General features: G+C 43.0%; 1 protein-coding gene across 9 annotated transcripts in view; it reads left to right on the forward strand.

Annotated features, from left to right (window-relative positions):
* Positions 1-21,369, forward strand: part of cdk5rap2 (CDK5 regulatory subunit associated protein 2) — a 62,663-nt gene that overhangs the window by 21,629 nt on the left and 19,665 nt on the right. For 3 of the 9 annotated variants that reach the window (XM_061932064.1, XM_061932067.1, XM_061932066.1), the window contains exons 5-37: positions 211-287; positions 363-486; positions 595-761; positions 849-996; positions 1,139-1,192; positions 8,064-8,180; positions 8,242-8,361; positions 8,456-8,548; positions 8,659-8,877; positions 8,965-9,135; positions 9,220-9,330; positions 9,413-9,550; positions 9,627-9,806; positions 9,885-10,079; positions 10,187-10,378; positions 10,582-10,705; positions 10,785-10,924; positions 10,998-11,114; positions 11,197-11,325; positions 11,410-11,522; positions 11,960-12,099; positions 13,172-13,312; positions 13,373-13,470; positions 13,557-13,691; positions 16,612-16,707; positions 16,784-16,935; positions 17,012-17,294; positions 17,377-18,769; positions 18,885-18,986; positions 19,361-19,500; positions 19,572-19,945; positions 20,142-20,374; positions 20,486-20,537. In XM_061932064.1, the coding sequence (XP_061788048.1) occupies positions 211-287; positions 363-486; positions 595-761; positions 849-996; positions 1,139-1,192; positions 8,064-8,180; positions 8,242-8,361; positions 8,456-8,548; positions 8,659-8,877; positions 8,965-9,135; positions 9,220-9,330; positions 9,413-9,550; positions 9,627-9,806; positions 9,885-10,079; positions 10,187-10,378; positions 10,582-10,705; positions 10,785-10,924; positions 10,998-11,114; positions 11,197-11,325; positions 11,410-11,522; positions 11,960-12,099; positions 13,172-13,312; positions 13,373-13,470; positions 13,557-13,691; positions 16,612-16,707; positions 16,784-16,935; positions 17,012-17,294; positions 17,377-18,769; positions 18,885-18,986; positions 19,361-19,500; positions 19,572-19,945; positions 20,142-20,374; positions 20,486-20,537 (6,068 nt within the window). Of the gene's footprint in view, positions 1-210; positions 288-362; positions 487-594; positions 762-848; positions 997-1,138; positions 1,193-6,504; positions 7,978-8,063; positions 8,181-8,241; positions 8,362-8,455; positions 8,549-8,658; positions 8,878-8,964; positions 9,136-9,219; positions 9,331-9,412; positions 9,551-9,626; positions 9,807-9,884; positions 10,080-10,186; positions 10,379-10,581; positions 10,706-10,784; positions 10,925-10,997; positions 11,115-11,196; positions 11,326-11,409; positions 11,523-11,959; positions 12,100-13,171; positions 13,313-13,372; positions 13,471-13,556; positions 13,692-16,611; positions 16,708-16,783; positions 16,936-17,011; positions 17,295-17,376; positions 18,770-18,884; positions 18,987-19,360; positions 19,501-19,571; positions 19,946-20,141; positions 20,375-20,485; positions 20,538-21,369 lie in introns of those variants that run through there. The other 6 variants (XM_061932065.1, XM_061932060.1, XM_061932061.1 and 3 more) reach the window with 6 other exon arrangements.

Here is a 21,369-nt window from a genome sequence, read left to right on the forward strand (position 1 = left end):
TGGAAAGTGTGTTTTACACGATTAATTGAACAATTTAATCTATAGATTACTCGATTGCTAGAGTAATCGGTAGCTGCAGCCCTAATTTATGTACCAAATAATGTATTGTGATACAAATCATTAATAATCACAGTTGCAATATATATTTTAGGCCATATCACCCATCCCTAATGAAAATGAATAGTTTTTTCGAATACTGTCCGTTTACAGAATATTGAGCTGAAGGTGGAGCTGGAGTCAATGAAGAGGGAGATGGAAGAGAAAAAGGAGCTCCTTGTGTACGCATCGTAAGAGCTGTTCTTTCTTCTATAAAGCATTTATAACATTCTTTCCAATAACAGACGTGATCACATGTTTTCCAGGAAAGCTGTGGAGAGTCTGGCCAGTCAAGAGTCAGTAGAGCCGCAGCGCGTAAGAGAACAAGCCCAGCGAGAGATGGATGGGCTTCGGGACTCGTTTAACAAGAGGATAGCAGAACTAGAACACGTAAGTCAGTCAAATATTTTTTTTTTATGCCACCAGGCAAAAGTAAAAGGCAGAGGGACTTTTTTATTTTGCAATTGTTTATACTGTTCAAACTTGCTGCTTTGTCAGTGCCTCCGAACAGCTGAGGAGGAGGTAGAGAATATGGCGGCCATTGCTGAGCAGGAAAAGCTAAAAAATATTAACATGGAAAAGCAGCTCCAAATCTTGGGTCTGCCTGGCGCCCTCACCACCTCACCCAGCCCTGACCTAATTCTGGCCCTGCAGGACAAGGACAAGTAAGCACAAAGAGCGCAATCTGTGTTGTTTAGACAGTCAAGACATTTCAATAATGTCTTTGTTTTTTCCCCCCTCCATCACAATAGCATCATCGAGCAGCTAAGGATCACGTTGAAGCAGCAGGAAGCTGAGATCCTTCAGAGCAAGAATAGGGACGGACAGATGGATGTAGCATCATCAAGACAAATGCAACAGCTGACCGGTGTCATCAACAAAAAAGACGATGAACTCCAGGTATAACCTTTATATGATGATCGTCATGTAGTCGTAGATCGTAAAACACATTAAAAAAAAAAAAAAAACAGGGCGTCGGTTCAATTAGCCCTGATTTTATTGCTCTTCCAATGTTGCTAACTCTGTGTTGACCCTTCACCAGGCTCTGCGGGACGAACTAGGCAGAGAGAAAGCTAAAAGACAACCTGACCATCAGGTTGGTGCTTTTTCAATGTACACTCCTGTCTTCCTGGGCATACACCCGCTAATGCACATTGGCTTTGGAAATATGACAGATGGGCGGGGCAATCACATGATGCATTTCAAAGCATATCATATCTGTTGGAACTAAGAGTAGGCTTCTTTAACATGGGCTATTTTAATCATAATACATCTATTTTCAACAATATCCTATCAGAACATCAAAGAAACATACAAATGGTATTAAAGGGTTAACACTTGCATTCTCTTTTAGTGGGAGCGCTGTTGTTGATTACCCTTTTTTGCTTGTGTGTCGAAGTCTAGTATCAGTTTTGTTGTGCCAATTCTCAAAACAGATATTTGCTCAATTCTTTATTAATATTTGGCGGGCCGAATTAAAGAGATCAACGTGCCATGTGGCCCTCGGGCCGTAGTTTGCCCATTCCTGCACTAATGCTTTCTACACATCCATGTCTTTCTGTTGCTATTGGCCACAACGAGAGCTTTTATGTCTATGCCTGTTACATCATTCCAGTTATATAATTCCCCTTTGTTCTGTTCCTCATTCCACTCAAAAGATCAGTTAAAGTAGGACTGGGTATTGGCGATGACTTCACAACACGCATTACGAAACTGAAAAGTCTCGGTATGATATTCAGTATTGTGATATGGCGATATATTGCAATATTCTACATATATAGTTCAATATTACATTTAAAGTGCATCTTAAAATAGAAGTTGATTATGTTTACTCTAAATCAGTGTTTCTTAACCACGGGTGCCCCCTATAGGGCCGCCAAAAAATATCTGTTTCTCAGCTGTGGTCCGTATGGACTGCAGAAGTACTCAGTTGTAATACACTTTTTTACCACTTGTGGCAGTAATGACAATCTCAAACAAACAGAAGAAATCTGTGGCTTAAGTCATCAAGAAGTTTCTAAAGTGTAAAACTTATGACTAAAGCGGTGAAGCTGTATTTTCATTTGCACTTTAATTTTTTGACCGTTTAGTTAAAGGGGAACCACACTTTTTCTATCATTCACAGTTATTATGACAGACAAGAAAACAGATGTATTTTAACTGGTAAATAAAAGTCATTTTTCAATGGAGTCAATAGAAAGTCCTCTATTCCGCCCATAAAGCCCTCTAAACACCCATCCAAAAACTGCCAGCATAACTCTATTTACATTTCATGACCTGAATATTAACCAAGTATTAGTGATATTGTTATTATAAGCGCTAACGCAGACAAACTATTTTTGGCGGTGCTGTGATCACGGAGCACTAACTAGCTTGTGCTGCTATTGACATCAATAGCTGGTGAGCTGCTTTCTCGCATCAGAGCTTGTGAAAGTTTATTCCAAATCATGCAAATTGTCTCTCACCTTGATAGAAGGTTGAGGACATAATCCGACAAATTGCTCAACTTTGGCATCCAATTTAGACGACGAGAAATACACTAAAAGACGTTTTGTTCCACCCCCTTTTTTTCTTAGCGAGGATTGTGTCATTCTTTATCTAAACAGGAATATATCAATATCCCATCAGTCGGCATCCCAGTCACATATTGTACAGTTAGTGATGTTTTATTTTGTTGTATTTTGTTGGCAGTAAGTAGTAATCAGCGATATTGTAGAAGGAAAAAGGAAATTCATGCTTACTACGTTACATCTATGCTTATATCGTGTTTTTAAAACCTTAATGGAGGTGTTTGGATGTTTTTGTAAGCGCTTTATAGGCAAAATAAGGCGATTCTGCTAGGCTCCATTGCAAGCATACTTAAACACATTTATTTACCAGTTAGAATGCATAAAAATGATATACATGCTTGCTTGTCTTACATAAGGATTGTGAATGATAAGCAACATTTAAAAAAAAAAAAAGTGCATTAAACATTAATTCTTAATTTTATTTATTTATTTTAGCTCAACATAATTAAATGTAAATTTATTTTTTGTCAGTTATTTATGAGTCCATTCTTATGCAGTATATTTGGTTCGTATTTTGTTTTTCTAATCGGCCAGATCTTAGCCTAAGGTTTATGTGTCAAATAAATATAAATCTCTGTTAAAGGCCTAATGAAATGCGATTTTCTTATTTAAACGGGGATAGCAGGTCCATTCTATGTGTCATACTTGATCATTTCGCGATATTGCCATATTTTTGCTGAAAGGATTTAGTAGAGAACATTGACGATAAAGTTCGCAACTTTTGGTCGCTGATAAAAAAGCCTTGCCTGTACCGGAAGTAGCAGATGAGTAGCGTGACGTCACAGGTTGTGGAGCTCCTCACATCTGCACATTGTTTACAATCATGGCCACCAGCAGCGAGAGCGATTCGGACCGAGAAAGCGACGATTTCCCCATTAATTTGAGCGAGGATGAAAGATTTGTGGATGAGTAAAGTGAGAGTGAAGAACTCAGGGCAGTGGGAGCGATTCAGATAGGGAAGATGCTGTGAGAGGCGGGTGGGACCTGATATTCAGCTGGGAATGACTAAAACAGTAAATAAACACAAGACATATATATACTCTATTAGCAACAACACAACCAGGCTTATATTTAATATGCCACAAATTAATACCGCATAACAAACACCTCCCCCCTCCCTTCCATATAACTCGCCAATACAACTCAAACACCTGCACAACACACTCAATCCCACAGCCCCAAATACCGTTCACCTCCTCAAAGTTCATACAGCACATATATTTCCCCAAAGTCCCCAAAGTTACGTACGTGAGATGCACATAGCGGCACGCACGTACGGGCAAGCGATCAAATGTTGTCCCAGTTCTCCACAGGCCAATGGTAAAGCTTGACTGTCATCTTCCGGGAATGTAAACAATGAAACACCGGCTGTGTTTGTGTTGTTGCTGCAGTCGGCCGCAATACACCGCTTCCCACCTACAGCTTTCTTCTTTGGTGTCTCCATTGTTCATTGAACAAATTGCAAAAGATTCACCAACACAGATGTCCAGAATACTGTGGAATTTTGCGATGAAAACAGACGACTTAATAGCTGGCCACCATGCTGTCCCAAAATATCCTCCACAATCTGTGACGTCACGCGCTGACGTCATCATCCCGAGACATTTTCAGCAGGATATTTCGCGCAAAATTTAAAATTGCACTTTAGTAAGCTAACCCGGCCGTATTGGCATGTGTTGCAATGTTAAGATTTCATCATTGATATATAAACTATCAGACTGCGTGGTCGGTAGTAGTGGGTTTCAGTAGGCCTTTAATTAACACGTGCTTTCATATAATTTGACAAGGTTGTGTAGGTTAGTTATAACTATTGAATACAATTAAGATTAAGATTACTAATTCATTGTTAATATTTGAGTGGGCCTCGGGCCCCTCTGTAGAGGAAAAGTTGGGCAGCGAGGTCAAAAATGTTAAGAACTCCTGCACTAGATGACAGTAATAATTCGTTGGACAAACTGAATCAAACAACAATGTAATTCAAATGATCTATTTCCATTTATTGCAATTGTACAGAAAGTGGATCAAGTTTCTTGCCACTTAAAGCTGCTCTATGTCACAGTTAGGTAGCTACCCGGAGGGTGCTTGCGTTCGATCATTGTGACCCTCCCCTTTTTTTCCTAGTTCAAACCTTCAGAATTTGCACATGGACGGAGAAAAAGTCTGTTTTTTTTTAATCTCTCCTGTAGAATAGCATGCTACACGGGCATGCGCACATGTATGCCAACATTCCATCCGGTCTGTGTAAAAGTGTTTTACAATGTTTAACTTCTAATGTTGACAAATATAGATATTTCCATCAAATGTGTTATCGCAAACCAATAATGATAACATAAGCTAGCCAATGGTATTCGTGTTTAAAAAATATAACTTTGAGCAAGTTGCACATTCTCAAACGTCTCTCTACTTCTTATCTGACAACTTTTTTGCTGACCACTAACTCAGAACAGTGAGGTAGCAGGCAGTACAGCGACACTTTTCAGAGCTGAAGTCGTCCTTGAGTTACAGTCGACGCTTAACATGACTTAACATCTAAAAAGTTGGTATTAAGTAGAGATGTCCGATTTGACGTTGGCGGGGTTGGGTGGGGGGGGTATATTGTAGCGTCCCGGAAGAGTTAGTGCTGCAAGGAGTTCTGGGTATTTGTGCTGTTGTGTTTATGTTGTGTTACGGTGCGGATGTTCTCCCGAAATGTGTTTGTCATTCTTGTTTGGTGTGGATTCACAGTGTGCCGCATATTTGTAACAGTGTTAAAGTTGTTTATACGGCCACCCTCAGTGTGACCTGTATGGCTGTTGATCAAGTATGCTTTGCATTCACCTATGTGTGTGAAAAAGCCGCATATATTATGTGACTGGGCTGTCACGCTGTTTGTATGGAGGAAAAGCGGACGTGACGACAGGTTGTACAGGACGCTAAAGGCAGTGCCTTTAAGGCACGCCCCCAATAATGTTGTCCGGGTGGACACTGAAATTCGAGAGTCTCCCGGGAAAATCGGGAGGTTGAAACCGATACCGATAATTTCCGATATTACATTTTAAAGCATTTATCGGCCGATAATATCGGCAGGTAGATATTATCGGACATCTCTAGTATTAAGAGATTCAAAATTAATATTTCAGGGTTAGAAAAACCCCGTATGGCCATATCATTATTTTTTCACACTTTTTAAGGAAAGTCTTTTTCAATCTAGTGATGTTTTGGAGATTTACAACACTAATGGCAAAATTCATGACCTACGAACAAGATAAAATCAGACATACAGACAACCCTTTTGGGCAGCATTATTCTGCTCAATAATGACATTGAACAGGTACATTGGAACATTGCAGTTGTCCACACGCCATATTAGCAGCCCACTAAGCCCTTTACCACAGTCTAATGATCTGTCTGACAGGGCGAACAAACAAATGATTTTACACTAACGTGTAAAATCGAACAACCCATCACAAGGCATTGGACAGCTTTGCTGGTAAAAATGGAAGACCTGCTAGTTGAGCTGAGTTCGCAGTTCTTCATTAGGCCTTGGCGTTGGATCTGAGGTCACAGAGTTAAGACTGGATTACCTGGCTGTCTGGAGACACTTATTTTTGGGCGTCCTTATTCACTAAAAAGAAGACTCACTACCTAGTAGTCATTTCCACTAGTTGGCTACAAACAGACAAAAGTTCTGTTTGTGTGGCTCTGTTTTTTCATTCTGATTGGTACAACTTGTTTAGAGATGTTTCCAATTGGAGTTTTTCTGAGGCCTCTTCTGGTTTGCTGTGCACAGTAATTGGATATATGAACACTGATTGGCAGCAGACACTTCCCTTAAGTGGATGTTTGATGCACTGCCTAGGTGAAAAGACTCCATGGGAGAAGGGATTGGTTGTTTCAATCTCTACCGGTCCCTGCCGAGACGGCCGTCTTCAATTCTGATCTCTTATATTTAGAAAGCGTTTTACGGAGCTGGTTTAGCAGTTGCCATAACAAAGATTACTACAGTAGCTTCACGTGGTTTGACCTGATCATATACACTGGATGTGAGTGGAACAGAGGCAGGAGTAGGGATTATTGCAGGCTTAGAGCTTAGAATGCTCTGTAATCATCCATTCTCCTCTGTGCCTCACAGCAATGCAGTGAGAGAAAAAGGTAGATGGATATTCTGTGGCTGGCAGGCAGAGGATCTTTAGGATCTTTGTGTGCCAGGAAAAGGCATTTTGGACTTCTTTTAAGTGGATGAATCTGGCATCTGTCAATCAAAGGCATCATGAAGGATTCCTGTCGTGTGTGCAATGGTCGTCTGATTGGCAATCAGTGTCGCTGGATCTTCAGCTCGTCAGGAAAGCGGAAGATACAAATTATCTTGTCCCACGTTCTGGGCTGGGAGGTGACTCGTGATGGCCGCGGAGAGTTCCTCTGTGGGAAGTGTGTGTTCCAGCTGGAAAAGGTGGTCCAGTGTGACGTTAACCTCAGCCAGCTGCAGGAAAAGTACAACAGCCAAGTCCAGAAATTGCAAGCGGAGAAAGAACACCTGATGCAGTGCATCGTCCACGTCTACAACAAAAACAACACTGGTCAAGAAAGGAGCGACGAGGAGAGGGCCCAGCGCTCCAAGTCTCACCTCAGGTCTTCTGGGGCAACCAGTTTTGACGACGAGGACACATGTCTGCTGGCTTCTGATGCACAATCATCGAGGCAGAGTGAAGGTGGTGCCCGCATGAGGAGATGTGTGAGCCTGGATAGACTTGTCAGCAAAGGAGTGTTACCGGGGCGTTCAGGTCTCAGGAAATGGAGGATGGGATCGGCTGTAGGGCTTGATAGTTCTATGAAAAGCTTTGGTTTACAAGGTTCTCGTTGCAGCTCTAAGAGCATGTACCTGGACCTGGTGCAGTATAAGGGGACAATTCAAAGACCTGAATTCAAAGATCGCTCCACATCCATGCTGTCCCTCAATAGGGACTTTGCTTCGGACATTCCAGACATTCCTGGTAAAAATAAACTCAGAGTAGCCAAGACTTTACTTGCCAGCAAAGCTGCCTCTGATGATGATGATGGGGGAAAGGCTCAGGCTATGTTCCTGCTTGGCCGCTCCTCACGGCAGCCTTCAGTGATCTCTGACCTGACCCAGCTCCTGCGCTGCATCACCAAGCACAGAGTGTCTGTCCCACCTGGGAGCCGCATTCCTGTCTCGAAGAGGCTTAGTGTTGGCCATATCAGCGTTGGTAGAAAGCGTGTACGCAAGGAGGCCGAGTGGAAGTCGCTGCATGACCTAACAGAGGAATTTGATGATAAATACACGCCTGTCACCGTGGAGGTTCACCAGAAAAACGTATAACAGGCGATGGAGAGGCGTTAATCAAAGTTAATGGTGCTAATTCTCTTTCTCCCTTTCTGTTTCCCAATTTTTTTCTGTAGAGCGAGGTCAGTCGTCTGGAGTCCGTCAACAAGCTTCTGAGTGAAGAACTCACCCAGGTTAAAAGTACCCATGAAAGCCTGACCAAAGCACTCAAGGAAGCCCAGAATCAAACAAATGTATGTTGCAGTTAGTAGTGTTTTTTGTACAAGTAATCATTGTAATCATTTATGTGAACAGACATTGTCTGGAAATTTGGAGGAGAAAGAGAATGAACTTGACACGGAGAAGAAGAACAGCCTAAAGCGAGACAAAACTATCCTAGGGCTAACAAAAGTCCTCAAAGAAAAAGAAAAAGAGGTTGGTTTCTCTTTACAATCTTCTCCGAGCTCTCGTTGTAAACCCAGCTATCATTTTGCAAATGCATCGCTGCGTCTATCTTTGATTTGCGCAGATTGCAGAGTTGTGTCATGAGATTGAGGACCGTGATGATGCTTTAGCCAAAGCTCGGGAGACAGCACACAAAGCCCAGATGCAGAAATATCAGGCATGTTGTCTACTTGAGTCCTGATGTTGCTTCCATCTACTAGAGAACGGAAAACATGGAGTTTTATGTCGCTATAGTTCAATCGCTCATATCTTTCATTTCTCCTCCAGGGTGCAGAAGAGCATCAAACACTACTGATGGAAAAGCAAACCGAGTTGGTCCAACTGCAGGGGGAGCACCACATCAAGGTGCTCGAAGGCCAAAAGCTTATGCGTTCCCTGGACAGGAAGGAGCAGGAATTGGCTGACTTGCAGCAGATAAAGGATCAGCTAGAGGTGGAACTTGAAGATCTGCAACATCAGAAGAAGAAGGGAGACAAAGTCCTGAATGTAAGACAGCTCGAAAACATCTAAATAGCTTTTAAATCGTTTTGTTTGTTCTTATTCAAACATCTGTTTTGTTGTTTTCACCCACAGGATCTCAATAATCAACTAAAAAAACTGAGTAGTGAGATTGGAGACAGGGAAAGTTCTCTAGAGCAGCAGTACCAGGAGCTGTTGGACCAAACCAAAAGAAAGCTGCAGGCCCATGAAGTCACCATCCAGAGGCTCACATCCAGCCTGACTGATAAAGAGAAGCAGTTACAGGTGACATAACAATGTTAATAAAACAAATACAAATAACAAGATAGTATTTGTCTTAAATGGTTGTGGTTTGTCACTGACCATCAGGAGTACATAAATATTGAAAGAGACTTTGAGCAGAACAATAGCCCAGCAGGAAACGATAGTGTGCTGGCCAAGCTTCGCCAAAGGCTAAAGGAAAAGGAAAAGGCACTTGATGTGAGCATTGCTTTTAAATCTCTTTTCACCCACGCTGTTATTACTTTTGGTCTTGATGTTTCCAATTTCTGCTGACACACAGCAAGCACTGGATGAGAAGTTTGCGGCCATTGAGGAGAAAGACAACGAAATACACCAGCTGCAGCTGTCCCTCAGGGAGAAGGAAAGAGACCTGGAGAGGCTCAATAACCTGCTGTCACACAATGAGGAAACCATTAATGTAAGCGATGACCTCTAGAAGCATGTTAATGCATGTCACTACAATACAACAGTCATTATTATATTTTCCCTTGCAGAGTTTTGACAGCCTGATTAAGGAGAAGGACGTAGAACTGCAGCACCTCATAAACACACTGAAGAACCTGCAGAGGGCCAAACAAGACGTGGAAGACAACTTGAACAGGTCGCTGAGGGAAAAGGACTCCATCATCAGCCAGCTGCAGCTCTCCCTCAGTGTGAAGACTAAAGATTTGGAGGTTAGTTAACAAGCTTGGCCAAAATACTTTATCTCCTGTGTTAATGTTGTCCTTAAATGCCCATCCCCATATTTGCAGGAAATGGCAGAATCCATGCTGAGCCAGTCCCAAAGTCAAGCTCACGACTTTGCAGAGCAGATGGGCCAGAGGCTCAAGGTCACAGAAGCTATGCTGGCCGAGGCTGTGAAAGCCAGGGAAAGGCTCATTTCAGACAATGAGACCGCTGTAGAAGGATTACTGGCAACCATTAAAAGCAAAGACCAACTCCTCAAGGTCAGCTTTGCTCTTCTAAATAATTGAATTAAGTTCAATAAATAACTGTCTGCTGTCTGTATAAGCCGCTCATTCCTCTTCTCTCTCCTGGTGGTTTGTCTCACCAGGAGTCTGCAGAGCACTACAACCGCATGCTGTCTGAGCGTTCCCAGGAGATTCAGGAATTGAGGAAACAGCTGTCTGACAAGCAGCAGAAGCTGATGGCCGCTGAGAAACAACGCGCCACAGCGGCCCAGAAGGGCTCTTTGGAAACTGCAGAGCTACAAGTCCTCCTTGCTGAAAAAGACAGCCTCATCGACGTAAGCCTCTCTGGGATAAAGTAGGCACTCCGCTGTGAAATGTGCTTGACTTAAAGGCCTAAGAAGGAGGAATGAAATTAGAACACCCACAGAGACCCTAATCCTTTCTTCCATTCTGAAATGACTCTTTGGTGCATTTGGTTTTATTTAATTTCTGTTTGAAAGTATTATTTGTTCATGGCTGTGTGTTGGTCTTTTTGCAGAGGCTTCTTCAGCGTGGCCAGGAGAGGGACCGTTTGATGACAGAGCACGACAAGGCGCCGGATAACGTGCTAGAGCTCAGACAAACTATCCAGATCATGCAGGAGAAGTTAGAGGAGCGTGAAGGTGAAGACCGCCCCACTGCACATTTGTCAGTAAATGTTAGCGACACTTTTAAAAAAACAAATATTTTCCTGCGCTGCAGCTGAGTTGTCCAGGAGGAACAGTGATGACAGCATGGAGAACATTCCGCTCTCTAAGAAGACTGTTGTTATCCTAAAAAAAGAGCTGGCCCAGAGAACAGAGGCACTCAACAAAGCGCTGAAGCGGGAGAATGAACTGAAGGTCTTACTTATCGCCATTATCTGGACATGTTCCTTGATTTTTTGTAATCACTTATGGTACGTCATCTATCTAGATTTCTTTGGCAGAACTCCAGTCATTGCTCTCTGAGTTGGAGGTCCGCAGTGAAGGTCAGGCTGCCAATATCGAGTCCCTCACTGCCACTATGGAGACCAAAGATGAAATTATCCTTGTAAGAATTACCTTTGTTTAAAGGAGCATTTGTTCATCTTATTCTCCAGCTGTCTGACCTTTTCTTTATGTTCATTAAACAGGTTCTTCAGCAGCGTCTCGGTCAGGGTGATCACAGCCAGGATCGAGCCATTAGCAGCAGCATGGATCGATCGCATACTGGACTTCCTCAAAGGGAGAGAACTATGATTGGTGGCGACAGCCAGCAAGAAGTAAACTAAAAACCTGAACCAATTTTCTGGTTAGTTATATAGAATACAAACCATATTAAAGCGTTTGCTCTTTGTGGTTTTTAGGTGCTTCCCAGCCTTGTAGCATTACAGCAGGAACATGAAGCTCTAAACAAAGCTTTGAGGGCTGAGCAGCAGCTCTACTCCAGCCTGGTTAGGACTGTGAAAGAGCAGGACAGGTGGGGCAGCACACAGATGGAAAAATCCACTTGGTTCAGTTAACTCAGTCTTTCTAAAATAGTAGGGCAGGACCCCCAGGGGGGGCGCGGTGCGATGCCAGAGGGGGGCGTGTGTGACGTCGGGTGACATGCTTTTTTTTGCTGCACCAGAATATGATGAAGCGTATATAGCATTTGTAACCATACTGTAACCACAGTGGGAGACGGTGTGTTGTTTCCTTTAATGTTAATAAGCTTACAATGTTATGCAGAGGTATAGTAACACCAAATTTCTAGACAAATTCTACTATTTATAGTCACAGTGGAGAGTGGGGTGGGGGAGAGCGCACAAAATATTTTCTTTTTCTTAGAGCGGAGGCGTAAAAAGGTATTTGAGAAGCACTGAGTTAACTTATTTTTGAATAAATGAATTATTAAATGTTTGGGTTTGTTTGCAGCGCCCAACGTTTTCATGCTCTTCAAATGGAGCTGACAGCGGTACAGCTTCTTAGGCAGAAGCATGAGGACAGCATCAAAACAAACGAAGATCTCAGGGACAACCTGGAGCAAGAGCTAGACAGAGCCAAAGCCAGAGAAGGTGCAGTGTAACCCCTTTTGATTTCCTCAGGATGTCAATGGGGGAAAAGTGGCGTTTTGTTTATCAATTAGGTTGCTAGGAGACTTGCAAAACTGAAGTTCTGGTAAGGCCTATTGAGGGAGATGAGTTAATCACCACACAGGAGACCCAAACACACAGACATGCCCATATTCTTTGTCCAGTCTTTTTTGTCCAATGTTTGCTCTTGCTAACAGGATCACTTTAATGTGATTTTTACTTGAGCATCTGTGCTCTTTCTGTCTACTATTCATCCCCATCATCACCTGCTCATCTGCATGCTGACTTTCTGTATGTTGTCTTTGTCACGCCTCTTACATGTAACAATTTCCATTCCTTCAACATGTCTGTCCCTTTTATTAAAAAATGTGAATAAAATATTTTGTTTGTCCCTCTTTTGACTTCTTGCTCTAAACATTGTGTGTGCTTGTTCGAAATTCTTGTCTGTTGTTTGTCACGCGGGTATTAATCCATCCGAATCCATCCGATTCAGCCATCTGCCACATTAATTAGATCCACTCTATAAACATGTTGTTATATAATAAGCCAACGTAACATACTAAAGGTTTTGTTTGAAACAGAACTCTCATCTCCTAAGAGTAACATCAAGGCACTGGGTTGAGACTGATGGAAAGTGTCTATGAGAAGCCAGGTAGTCCCGTAAGCCCAATTACTTGCGAGTTTAACCACATATGAGCGTGTGTGGGAGATTTTGCATTACATCCACATCCTCATCTGTCATCACACACACAAGAGGGGCAGGTGTAGAAATAGGTCAGCTGTGTTTAACGAGCCTTCATCTGAGCAGCTCACAATGGAGGATGGATGGAGGCAATTATAACTGATGACATTTCCCCATTAATATAATCACATGAAATACCCTTCAAATGTGCATTTGCACTTCCAATTGTTAATAATATATACTTGTATTAATAGTATATTTTTAACAGAGCTTATGTTAGTGTGCAAGTTTAATTTTGTTGACCTAAATGCTGTATGTCAAAGCTTCACTACACTCGCTACACATTATTTTGTCTTTCACTTCTATGTACAGGTCAGAGCGCAGTGGACCCTAAAGAACTAGAGAGTGTACGGCATCAACTTGAAGATGCCCAACGCTGGAATACATCTTTACAGGCTCGCTTGGGAGCTATCCAGGACCGAGGCGGTGGAGTGGGCGGTGCCAAAGACTGTGGTATGACCAGGAAAAAGCACCTTGTCTAAATTTGGCAAAACATCTATGTTTTTGCTTCAGGTGACACACTGAGTTTCATTGGCGACCAGACCTCTTACATGAGTATCTGTGTGGGGGAGGGGCAGGATGACAGTTCACCACTGGAGCTCAAGCAGAAGGTGATATTCTCTTCAACAATGATCCTTTTTTGAATTTAAAGAAAAATATTATCGCATTTTATTACTTCTGACGTTGTTGCCATTAGGTACTGGAACTGCAGGACTGCGTCAGCAGACTTGAAACTTTAAACAGTGAGCTAAAGAACAGACTGTCATCACTGGAGAAGACAAAACATATTGATGCCATCAGCAAGGAGGCCAGCGGTAACCCCTGGAACCAGGTTAGAGGCACAGAAATTGAGCTTTTCTCTGCTAAATCTCTCACCGCTAGACACGTTATGTTATTAATCGGCAGAGACGTGTGTCCACATTTAGTAACCACGCAGTAATTCATGTTCGAGCCATGTCCATCCACCTCAAAAGCCTCCTGTCTAACCTTTGAACCTTGTTATATGATGCTGCATTCCAGAATACTGGGAAGTATTGAGACCTGGAAAAATGCTTTGGGATGACATTGCAGTTCCTACTTACGAAGTCTTTAAAATGATCTGACGTACGCAACATTGTAACGTTATTATTTATTTGGTATTATGACAAACAGAGCAAATACTAGTTTATTGCAGTCATTAGCCATTCCTGAAACATGACAATCAGGAGGACTTCTCAGCAGTCTCGAATGCAGCAGGTCTCTTTGTACAGTGGAACCTTGATTTACAAACTTAATTGGCTCTTAACCTGGGTTTGTAGTCACAAAAGTTCATATCGTTACAAAAATGTGTAATGTAAAGCAAATTTCTCCATAAGAAGCAATATAAATATGAATAATGTGTTCCAGCCTTGCCGCCAAAAGTCCATATTTGAGTTAAGATTTGAACAGAACATAAAATGATATACAGTATTCTATATCAAACATAACAAGGAGGTGATGACTTAACTATCTCTTTATTACCAATCCAAAACGATGACGACGACGAGCTGCTCTGCCAACACTCGGACACACAGAAGTCCCTTTGGTGTTCTCACAAACAATCAGAAATCCCAAACTTATTGCTACAATAATAAACATCTTAAAGTAAAATCCTCTTAGAGTACATTAACATCGACAAGGGAGCAGCTCACAAGAGGAGAGAAAAGAGCAGACGGGGTAGAAGGGATGGGTCTGTGTGTGCGCTCTTGGAAGAGGCGCCACTGAACGAGAGGTAGTCTTCTCCTCCGCTGTGATAAGGCTGCTTTGGCATGTTTTTCAAGAAAAGTCTGTTATCACAAATAAAAACTTGCTGTGGTACAAAGCCGGCTTCCTCTATCCCTTCAATACAAACAAGCACAAAATAAGTGAATGTTCATGACATGGTTCGCACACAGAGGGGGCGGGCGGTAGCGCTTCCTGTTCTATGGGGGCGGGTGCTTACCTTGGCGGTTGCTTGCGTAGAAGAAGAAGCGCTTCCTGTTCTACCGGGAAAAAAGATGGCGGCTGTTTACCGAAGTTGCGAGATCGAAACTTTATGAAAATGAATCGTAATAAAGCGCACCGGGTTATAAGGCGCACTGTTAGCTTTTGAGAAAATTTGTGGTTTTTAGGTGCGCCTTATAGTGCGGAAAATACGGTATTTAGCTCAATCTAAATATTTTCAAATAAAGGGGTTCGTAAATCAGTGTTCCGCTGTATTTGTTGTACAAGTTTGTGATTTCCTGTTGTAGAAAAGATCCTCTTAACTTAGGCCTGGGCGATATATCTATTTTGTCGATAAAATTCAAGTTTTTAGTTGCAGACGATTTAAAAAAAAAACAAAACAACAAAAAATCTGTTTTTCTCCTTTTGCTCCAGCATGTTTTTTCTTGCCCCCATGAGCTGAGCCCTCACCCGCCTCCTTACTTCCGCAGTTGAGATCCACAGGCCTATCAAAACATGGCAAATGCTTTTGCTAACGAGAGCGAGACATTCCAAAAAAAAGAAAAGTGTTGCGAGTGCTTTAGATTTGCAGCAACAGGCATGGAACAAATGACTGCACGCTGCAGAGTTTCTTTAAAAAAGGCAGCAGCACAATGAACATATTCCAGCATCTGAAACAGCAGCGAGCCAAGTAGGGTGAACAAAAGGCGAACAAGGCCGCAACAACAACAAACTCTACCTAAGAAGCATCTAACTGTTGCAAAATCATTTACACAAGGTGCCATGTACAGTTTCATGAAAAAAGAGAATAATGCACAGAGCGATCACTAAAGCAGTTGCTCTGCTCATCCAGCTCGTACGCGCATGTGCTGCTGCAAAACTCTAGTGGAATTATAAACCATTTAATCATCAGTATAGTGATATGTTACATTTACAATGACATGTAAATTGTCATTAACATCAGTACACACTAAGAAGCAGCCCAGGATACTTCAGGGAAAAGCCTGTGTTTATCCACTTACTAAAACTATAGAGTCATCTCAATGTTTTACTTGATTATTTATTTGCATACATGCCACATTAGACACGTCACCCCACTGTTTCTTTGCAGTTTTTGGCTTCTGTTCCCTCATTGACTTTACAATACTGTGTACAATACTATATTTTTATTTACAGTAGTAGTTTATTCAAAACAGAAGTTTGCACGTTATTGATCTGATAGAGTTGTATTACTATTATTGGTATCTTAATTGATTTATTGGAGTTTATTTGCATGCAATGTGCAATGCTACATTTTTATTTACAGAAGTATTTATTCATGCTGACATATTGCCTCTGAGAGGAAGTTATTAATTTAGTTTTTTGAAAATGATTGCATAAAAAGTACAATTTGGTCTAAAAGTAACATAATACAAATTTGAATTTTGCTAAGAGAGTAAGATTCAGTTTATGCAGTGTCATTTCAAACGACAGGTTTTTGATCAAATAAAAGCTAAACTTGTTTTTGAACTACTTCTGTTATTTGTATTCATTGGTTTCCTTGAAAAGTAGGAGGGTAAACGTAAATTTGGAAAATGTGTTTTTAGGCCATATCGCCCATGCCTATCTCAACTCTTTCCTTCTGTGTTTCTAACCAACCATTTTTCTCTATTTGTGTGTCCATGAATTGGTCTCTCTTCGCCATGCCACATTAGACACGTCACGCCATCCCACTGTTGCTTTGCAGTGTTCTTTGGCTTCTGTTCCCTCATTGAGTTTTCTTTTTTATCAAGCCATGTATGTCATACTCGCCTCCCATCCCATTACTCTAGCAGCTTGAGAGGACCACAGACCCGCCGCAGGTAGCTTACGCAACGTATCGGTCGTTTCAAGACAGTTGGAGTCAGACAGACCTCAAACATGGGCAGGTATGGACATAGATAAATTATATTTTGCTTAAAAGGGTTCACCATATTTTTTAACTATTCTTTTTAATGCGTATAGCCACTTGGGGATGAAAGTGTGGACAGCGGCCTTGGCCAGAGCAGAGCACATGCTCACTCTGCCAATGCAGACATTATTGAGACAAGCCGAGATGAAGTGACCCTTAAATCCTTGCTGACTGACTGTAACGCTACATCACTCCTGCACTTAAGGTGGATCTTTTTTTAATACAAAGCTAGCCTCCGCTTCAATACGCACCTGCTTACAGTTAACACATTTCTTTTACAGAGAGGAAGTCCTCAGGCTAACAGCTGAAAATGTGCAACTGCGAGGCCTGCTGAAAGAGCAGAAGTCCACTGAGTGTAAAGAAAAAGAGAGCAGAGATGCCTCAGAGAACAGCAGCGATGGGCAAGCTGACTTAAGACAAAGCAGAGAAACTTCGCAACTTGCCATTAAAGTTCAAACGACGGTCACTAGGCTGGCAAAGGAAGATGAAAAGAATGCTAACGATGGGGGGACACCGGTCACCACAGAGGAAGCTAATGATCAAAGCAAGACTTCAAAGCATAAGGTAGGTTTTGTATTGTGGTCAGAGGGTGTTAGTTGTATTAGAGATCATTGTCAGTGTCTTCATTTCCCTGCTTCTCTTGTAGGTCAGTATCAGATCTCGCCTGCCCGTCCTAGTGAAGCAAAGAATGGAAGCTTGCAGCAACACACAGTCAGAAGGAGATTCTGATTGTGTCCAACTCCTTCACGCAGAAGCTTTCCAGCAACTGTTTTTAAACTCTGACTCCACCATGTCGTCCCAACCAAGCACTTGTCCTTCTTCCTCCCACGGCCCTGCTTATGATAGCGGCTGTCCAGCCACACACACTCTGGATAACACCCAGGACAGCTGTGCTCTTTTTACTCAACTGGAGCTTCTTCACCAGGAGTGCCAGGAGAAAGAGACCTTGATCAGAAAGCTCAGCGAGCAGCTGGCCGATTGGCAGGAGCTCCGCGCTCAGCTCCAGGAGAAGGAACACCTCAATCGGCAGTACATGGAGGCTTTGCAAGCTGCTGAGTCCACAATTGCAGACCTGACTGCCTGTAGTCTGGACATCCAGGGTGAGTTTGGAACGCACACCAGTATGGGCACAGCCTCCGGTTCTGGGGATTCCGATGCCACCTTCTGCGGCAGATGCATCGACTTACAGAAAGCACTACAAGAGAAAGAGAATATCAACAACCACCTTACACAACTTTTGAACATGGCAGAGAAACTCATCTCGTCGTCAGACAGCCTGGAAAAGCAGTCTGAAATTAGAGATCTTTGTTTGAGGATAGAGGCAGTCAATGTCGCGTCAAACACGCAAAGCTCCAGTGGTGTCTCTGAAGGAACAGACTGTTCTACGCACGAGCTGCAACCAAATTCACTCTCTTTGCAGGACGAAGTGCTTTGTGACCAGGATAGACTGAATTCTGCACAGATAAATAGTATTTCAGCACGAATGATGTCTGGATCGTTCAAAGAAAAAGAGTTGAGGGATAATGAAGTGGCACAAGGATGTTTAGATAAGGAGATGACCAAAGTTCTTGCAAAATGCCTTAGTTTAACAGAATCTGTCATCACTTATCTGGCAGCACACTGTGCAAATGGCTCCTTGACCACTGTTGACTTACAGGCGCATTTGGACAACCTCCAGAATGCTCTGCAAGAGAGACAAGAACTCGAGCGTCTGACCCAAACCGCTCAGCCAAGCAGCGTTGCATTGACAGAACCCCACCCGGCGCTTTATTGCAGTCTGCAGCTCCTGTTCAAGGTCTTTGCCGAACGCTCTCAGAGGATTTGTGAGCTCCAAGCCTCCCTGCAGGTGGAGAGGGCCTGTGAGGAACAAAGTGATGCCCATGCAGCAGTGCTGGATGCCAAGGGGTTACCACCTATTGTTCAGGCCCAGCTGGAGGCTCTACACAAGGCTCTAAGGGAGAAAAAAAAAACCTGTAAAAATCTGGAGGAGAAACTGGCCTCAGTCACCATGACCCCGTCACCCAACACTACACAGAGAGGTGAGAGCACCAGTTGTATTTGTTTGAACTTGTTTGTTTCTTCAGTTGAGTCATGAAGGACCAAGACATGAGCTAAAGTTTGATAACTTAACAAAAACATTACCTCCAATCCCAGCTCTGGAGAAGGATGACAAAGGTGTGCAGGTGGATTGTCAGGACCTTGGTTACGAAACCACAGGCAAGAGTGAGAACGATAGGGAAGGGAGCAGTAGCACAGGTTAGACACCTTCTGCTGAGTGGATACTAATCTCACACACCTTAGAGTGGGCGCTCTAATGGTCTGCATGAGGAGTGAACAGAAGCTGTAACACAACTTTGATGTCTTAGTCTCCCTCCTAACCTCACGGTGTCTTCTGCTGGTTTCAGCGCGGTGTTTCTCCTCGGCACCTTTAATACCATGCAAAGTTCCGCATGGATAAATTCTTGCATGTATTCACGCTCAAGTTTTGGAATGTTTTTTCAGCACCTGAAAACTTTCTCTTTTCCTCTTTTTTTGTATTTATTTATTATATAGCCTTGTGTCCCCCGAGCTGTCTTCTAAACCTGCAGTGTTCAGACCTTTTTTGGTATTCTTTCTCTCCACATGTTCAGACCGAGAGGTGGCTGTGAACCCAAGTGGCAGTCTCCCGTTATTGAGGGCACATGAGCAGGCACACTTTTCTTCCACTGAAAATCTGTACTCCACCTCCAGCACTCCATACCCGAGTTCCCCCACTCTGAGCTCGGCCAAGGTACTCGATTACACACAGCAGTTCTGTGGAAATATTTAAATCGCTAACGTAATGCCGATGCATGTTTTCAGGCCAGTATGAAGAGCCCGTCGGCGGCCTACGAGGACTGCGGCCTCTCTGATGACCCGCTCCAGCTTCAAACGCAGGTCCGAGACCTGAAGATCCAGCTGGAAAGCCAAAACAAAATTATCCTCCAGTTGCAAAGTCTTCTGCGGAGGAACTCATGTGACCCAATGGCCAGCCCCTCTGACCAGTCAATGGATCAGGACAGCTCACAGGGCCGCAGTCATAATAGGAGACCTAGTCGAGAGCAGATAGGGGAGAAAGAGGATGTCGGAGAGGACCAGGCAAGTAAAAGCAGCCGCATGAACAGAGAGGAAGGGAGGAACAACAGCATGAAGGAGCAGCTACAGCACAACCGGAGCCGCTCTACGTCACCTGCCAGGTTTGGCCTTCTACTTACAATAAACGGCACATTTAATCCTTGGACAAAGTTACGTTACATTACATTTTAGCACACCAGTCACATGATTAGACCAAATAAAATCCATACAATCTGTGATGTTTTTCTCTTGAAGGTGATGACACACTGCATGCACAAGTTGTATCTTCTGTCTGACCTCAATATGTCGGTTCCACAGTTTGGACTCGCTGGTGCAGTCGCAGGCCAGGGAGCTGTCGCAACTGAGACAGCAAATCAAGGACAGCCGCAGGCAGGCTGCCCTGCAGCGGCGACAGATGGGGGAGCTGAGCCGGGCCTTGCAGGAGATGCTACAGGCCAGCGAAGTGGACTGTTATATGGGGGAGGTGGTCAAGGGGCAGCTGGACAAGAGCCTGAGTATTCTGGAGGGGCTGGAAGGACGCCTGGACAAAGGTAAACTGCAGAAAACATACAGCTAACACACAGGCTAATCCAAAAATACATTTGTTGTAAGAAAGACGTATTATACAGTATTAAGTCCTTAATAGCTTTGTTGTCTGTTAGGAGAGGCTCAGCTGGATAATGAAGACATGGCTGCTCTGGAGCTTTCTCGCAGGTACATCTCAACTTTCAACACCACTGCTAGATGTTTGCCACTTCTGTGTGCGCTGCACCGGACATGTATTTGTATTTTGTATTTGCAAAGGTCACATGATTTAGCTTTTTGTTGAAGTTGACTGTGGTCTTTTTCTTTTTGGAGACTTCATGCAAGTGGCGCATTATTTTTTTTCCCTCTTTTCTGGTCTGGTAGGTGGAACGATACCCCTGGCAGGGCTCTTAAATATTAGAAAAATGCCATGGCTTTATTTGTTACTTGGGACAATACACATTAATGGACATAAAAATGTAAATGTGCCAGAATGCAGCCAAAGGCTAAGGATGTAACAATGTTGTAGATACCACAGTTCTGCTGTTTCAACATCCTCACAATATTGGTGTGACGCTTGACAGTATCAACCAAAACTTGGTGGGTGTAGTTTTTTTCTGGCAGTTTTACATTGGCTAGTCTGAAAATAAACGAATAAAGTCTTCTACGTAGAGCGCAAGCAGCAAAGGGGAGCGTGGAACGCCCTAGAGCCTGAGGGGAGAAAAATATAAAGCATGCAGATAAGAGGAATTGTTTTTTTTCTCGGAAATTTCATCAAAATGCATCCATATCTTTTTGAGTTATGTTGCTAACAAACAGACAAACAAACCCCGGCAAAGCAAAGCGGGCCATTTTAGTCTCAAGTGTTTCCAAGCCAATACAGAACACCGGTCACAACGCACGGTGCAAAGCGAAAGTGCCTAATGGGAGCGCGGAATATGAGAAGCTACCTGATAAATCATCATCCGGAAAAGATGTTTAAAGCCAGCAAGGCTGAACATCAGTTTATTAAAAGTTACAT

The sequence above is a fragment of the Nerophis lumbriciformis genome, linkage group LG39, assembly GCF_033978685.3.
Source record: "Nerophis lumbriciformis linkage group LG39, RoL_Nlum_v2.1, whole genome shotgun sequence".
NCBI classification, from domain to species: Eukaryota; Metazoa; Chordata; class Actinopteri; order Syngnathiformes; family Syngnathidae; genus Nerophis; species Nerophis lumbriciformis.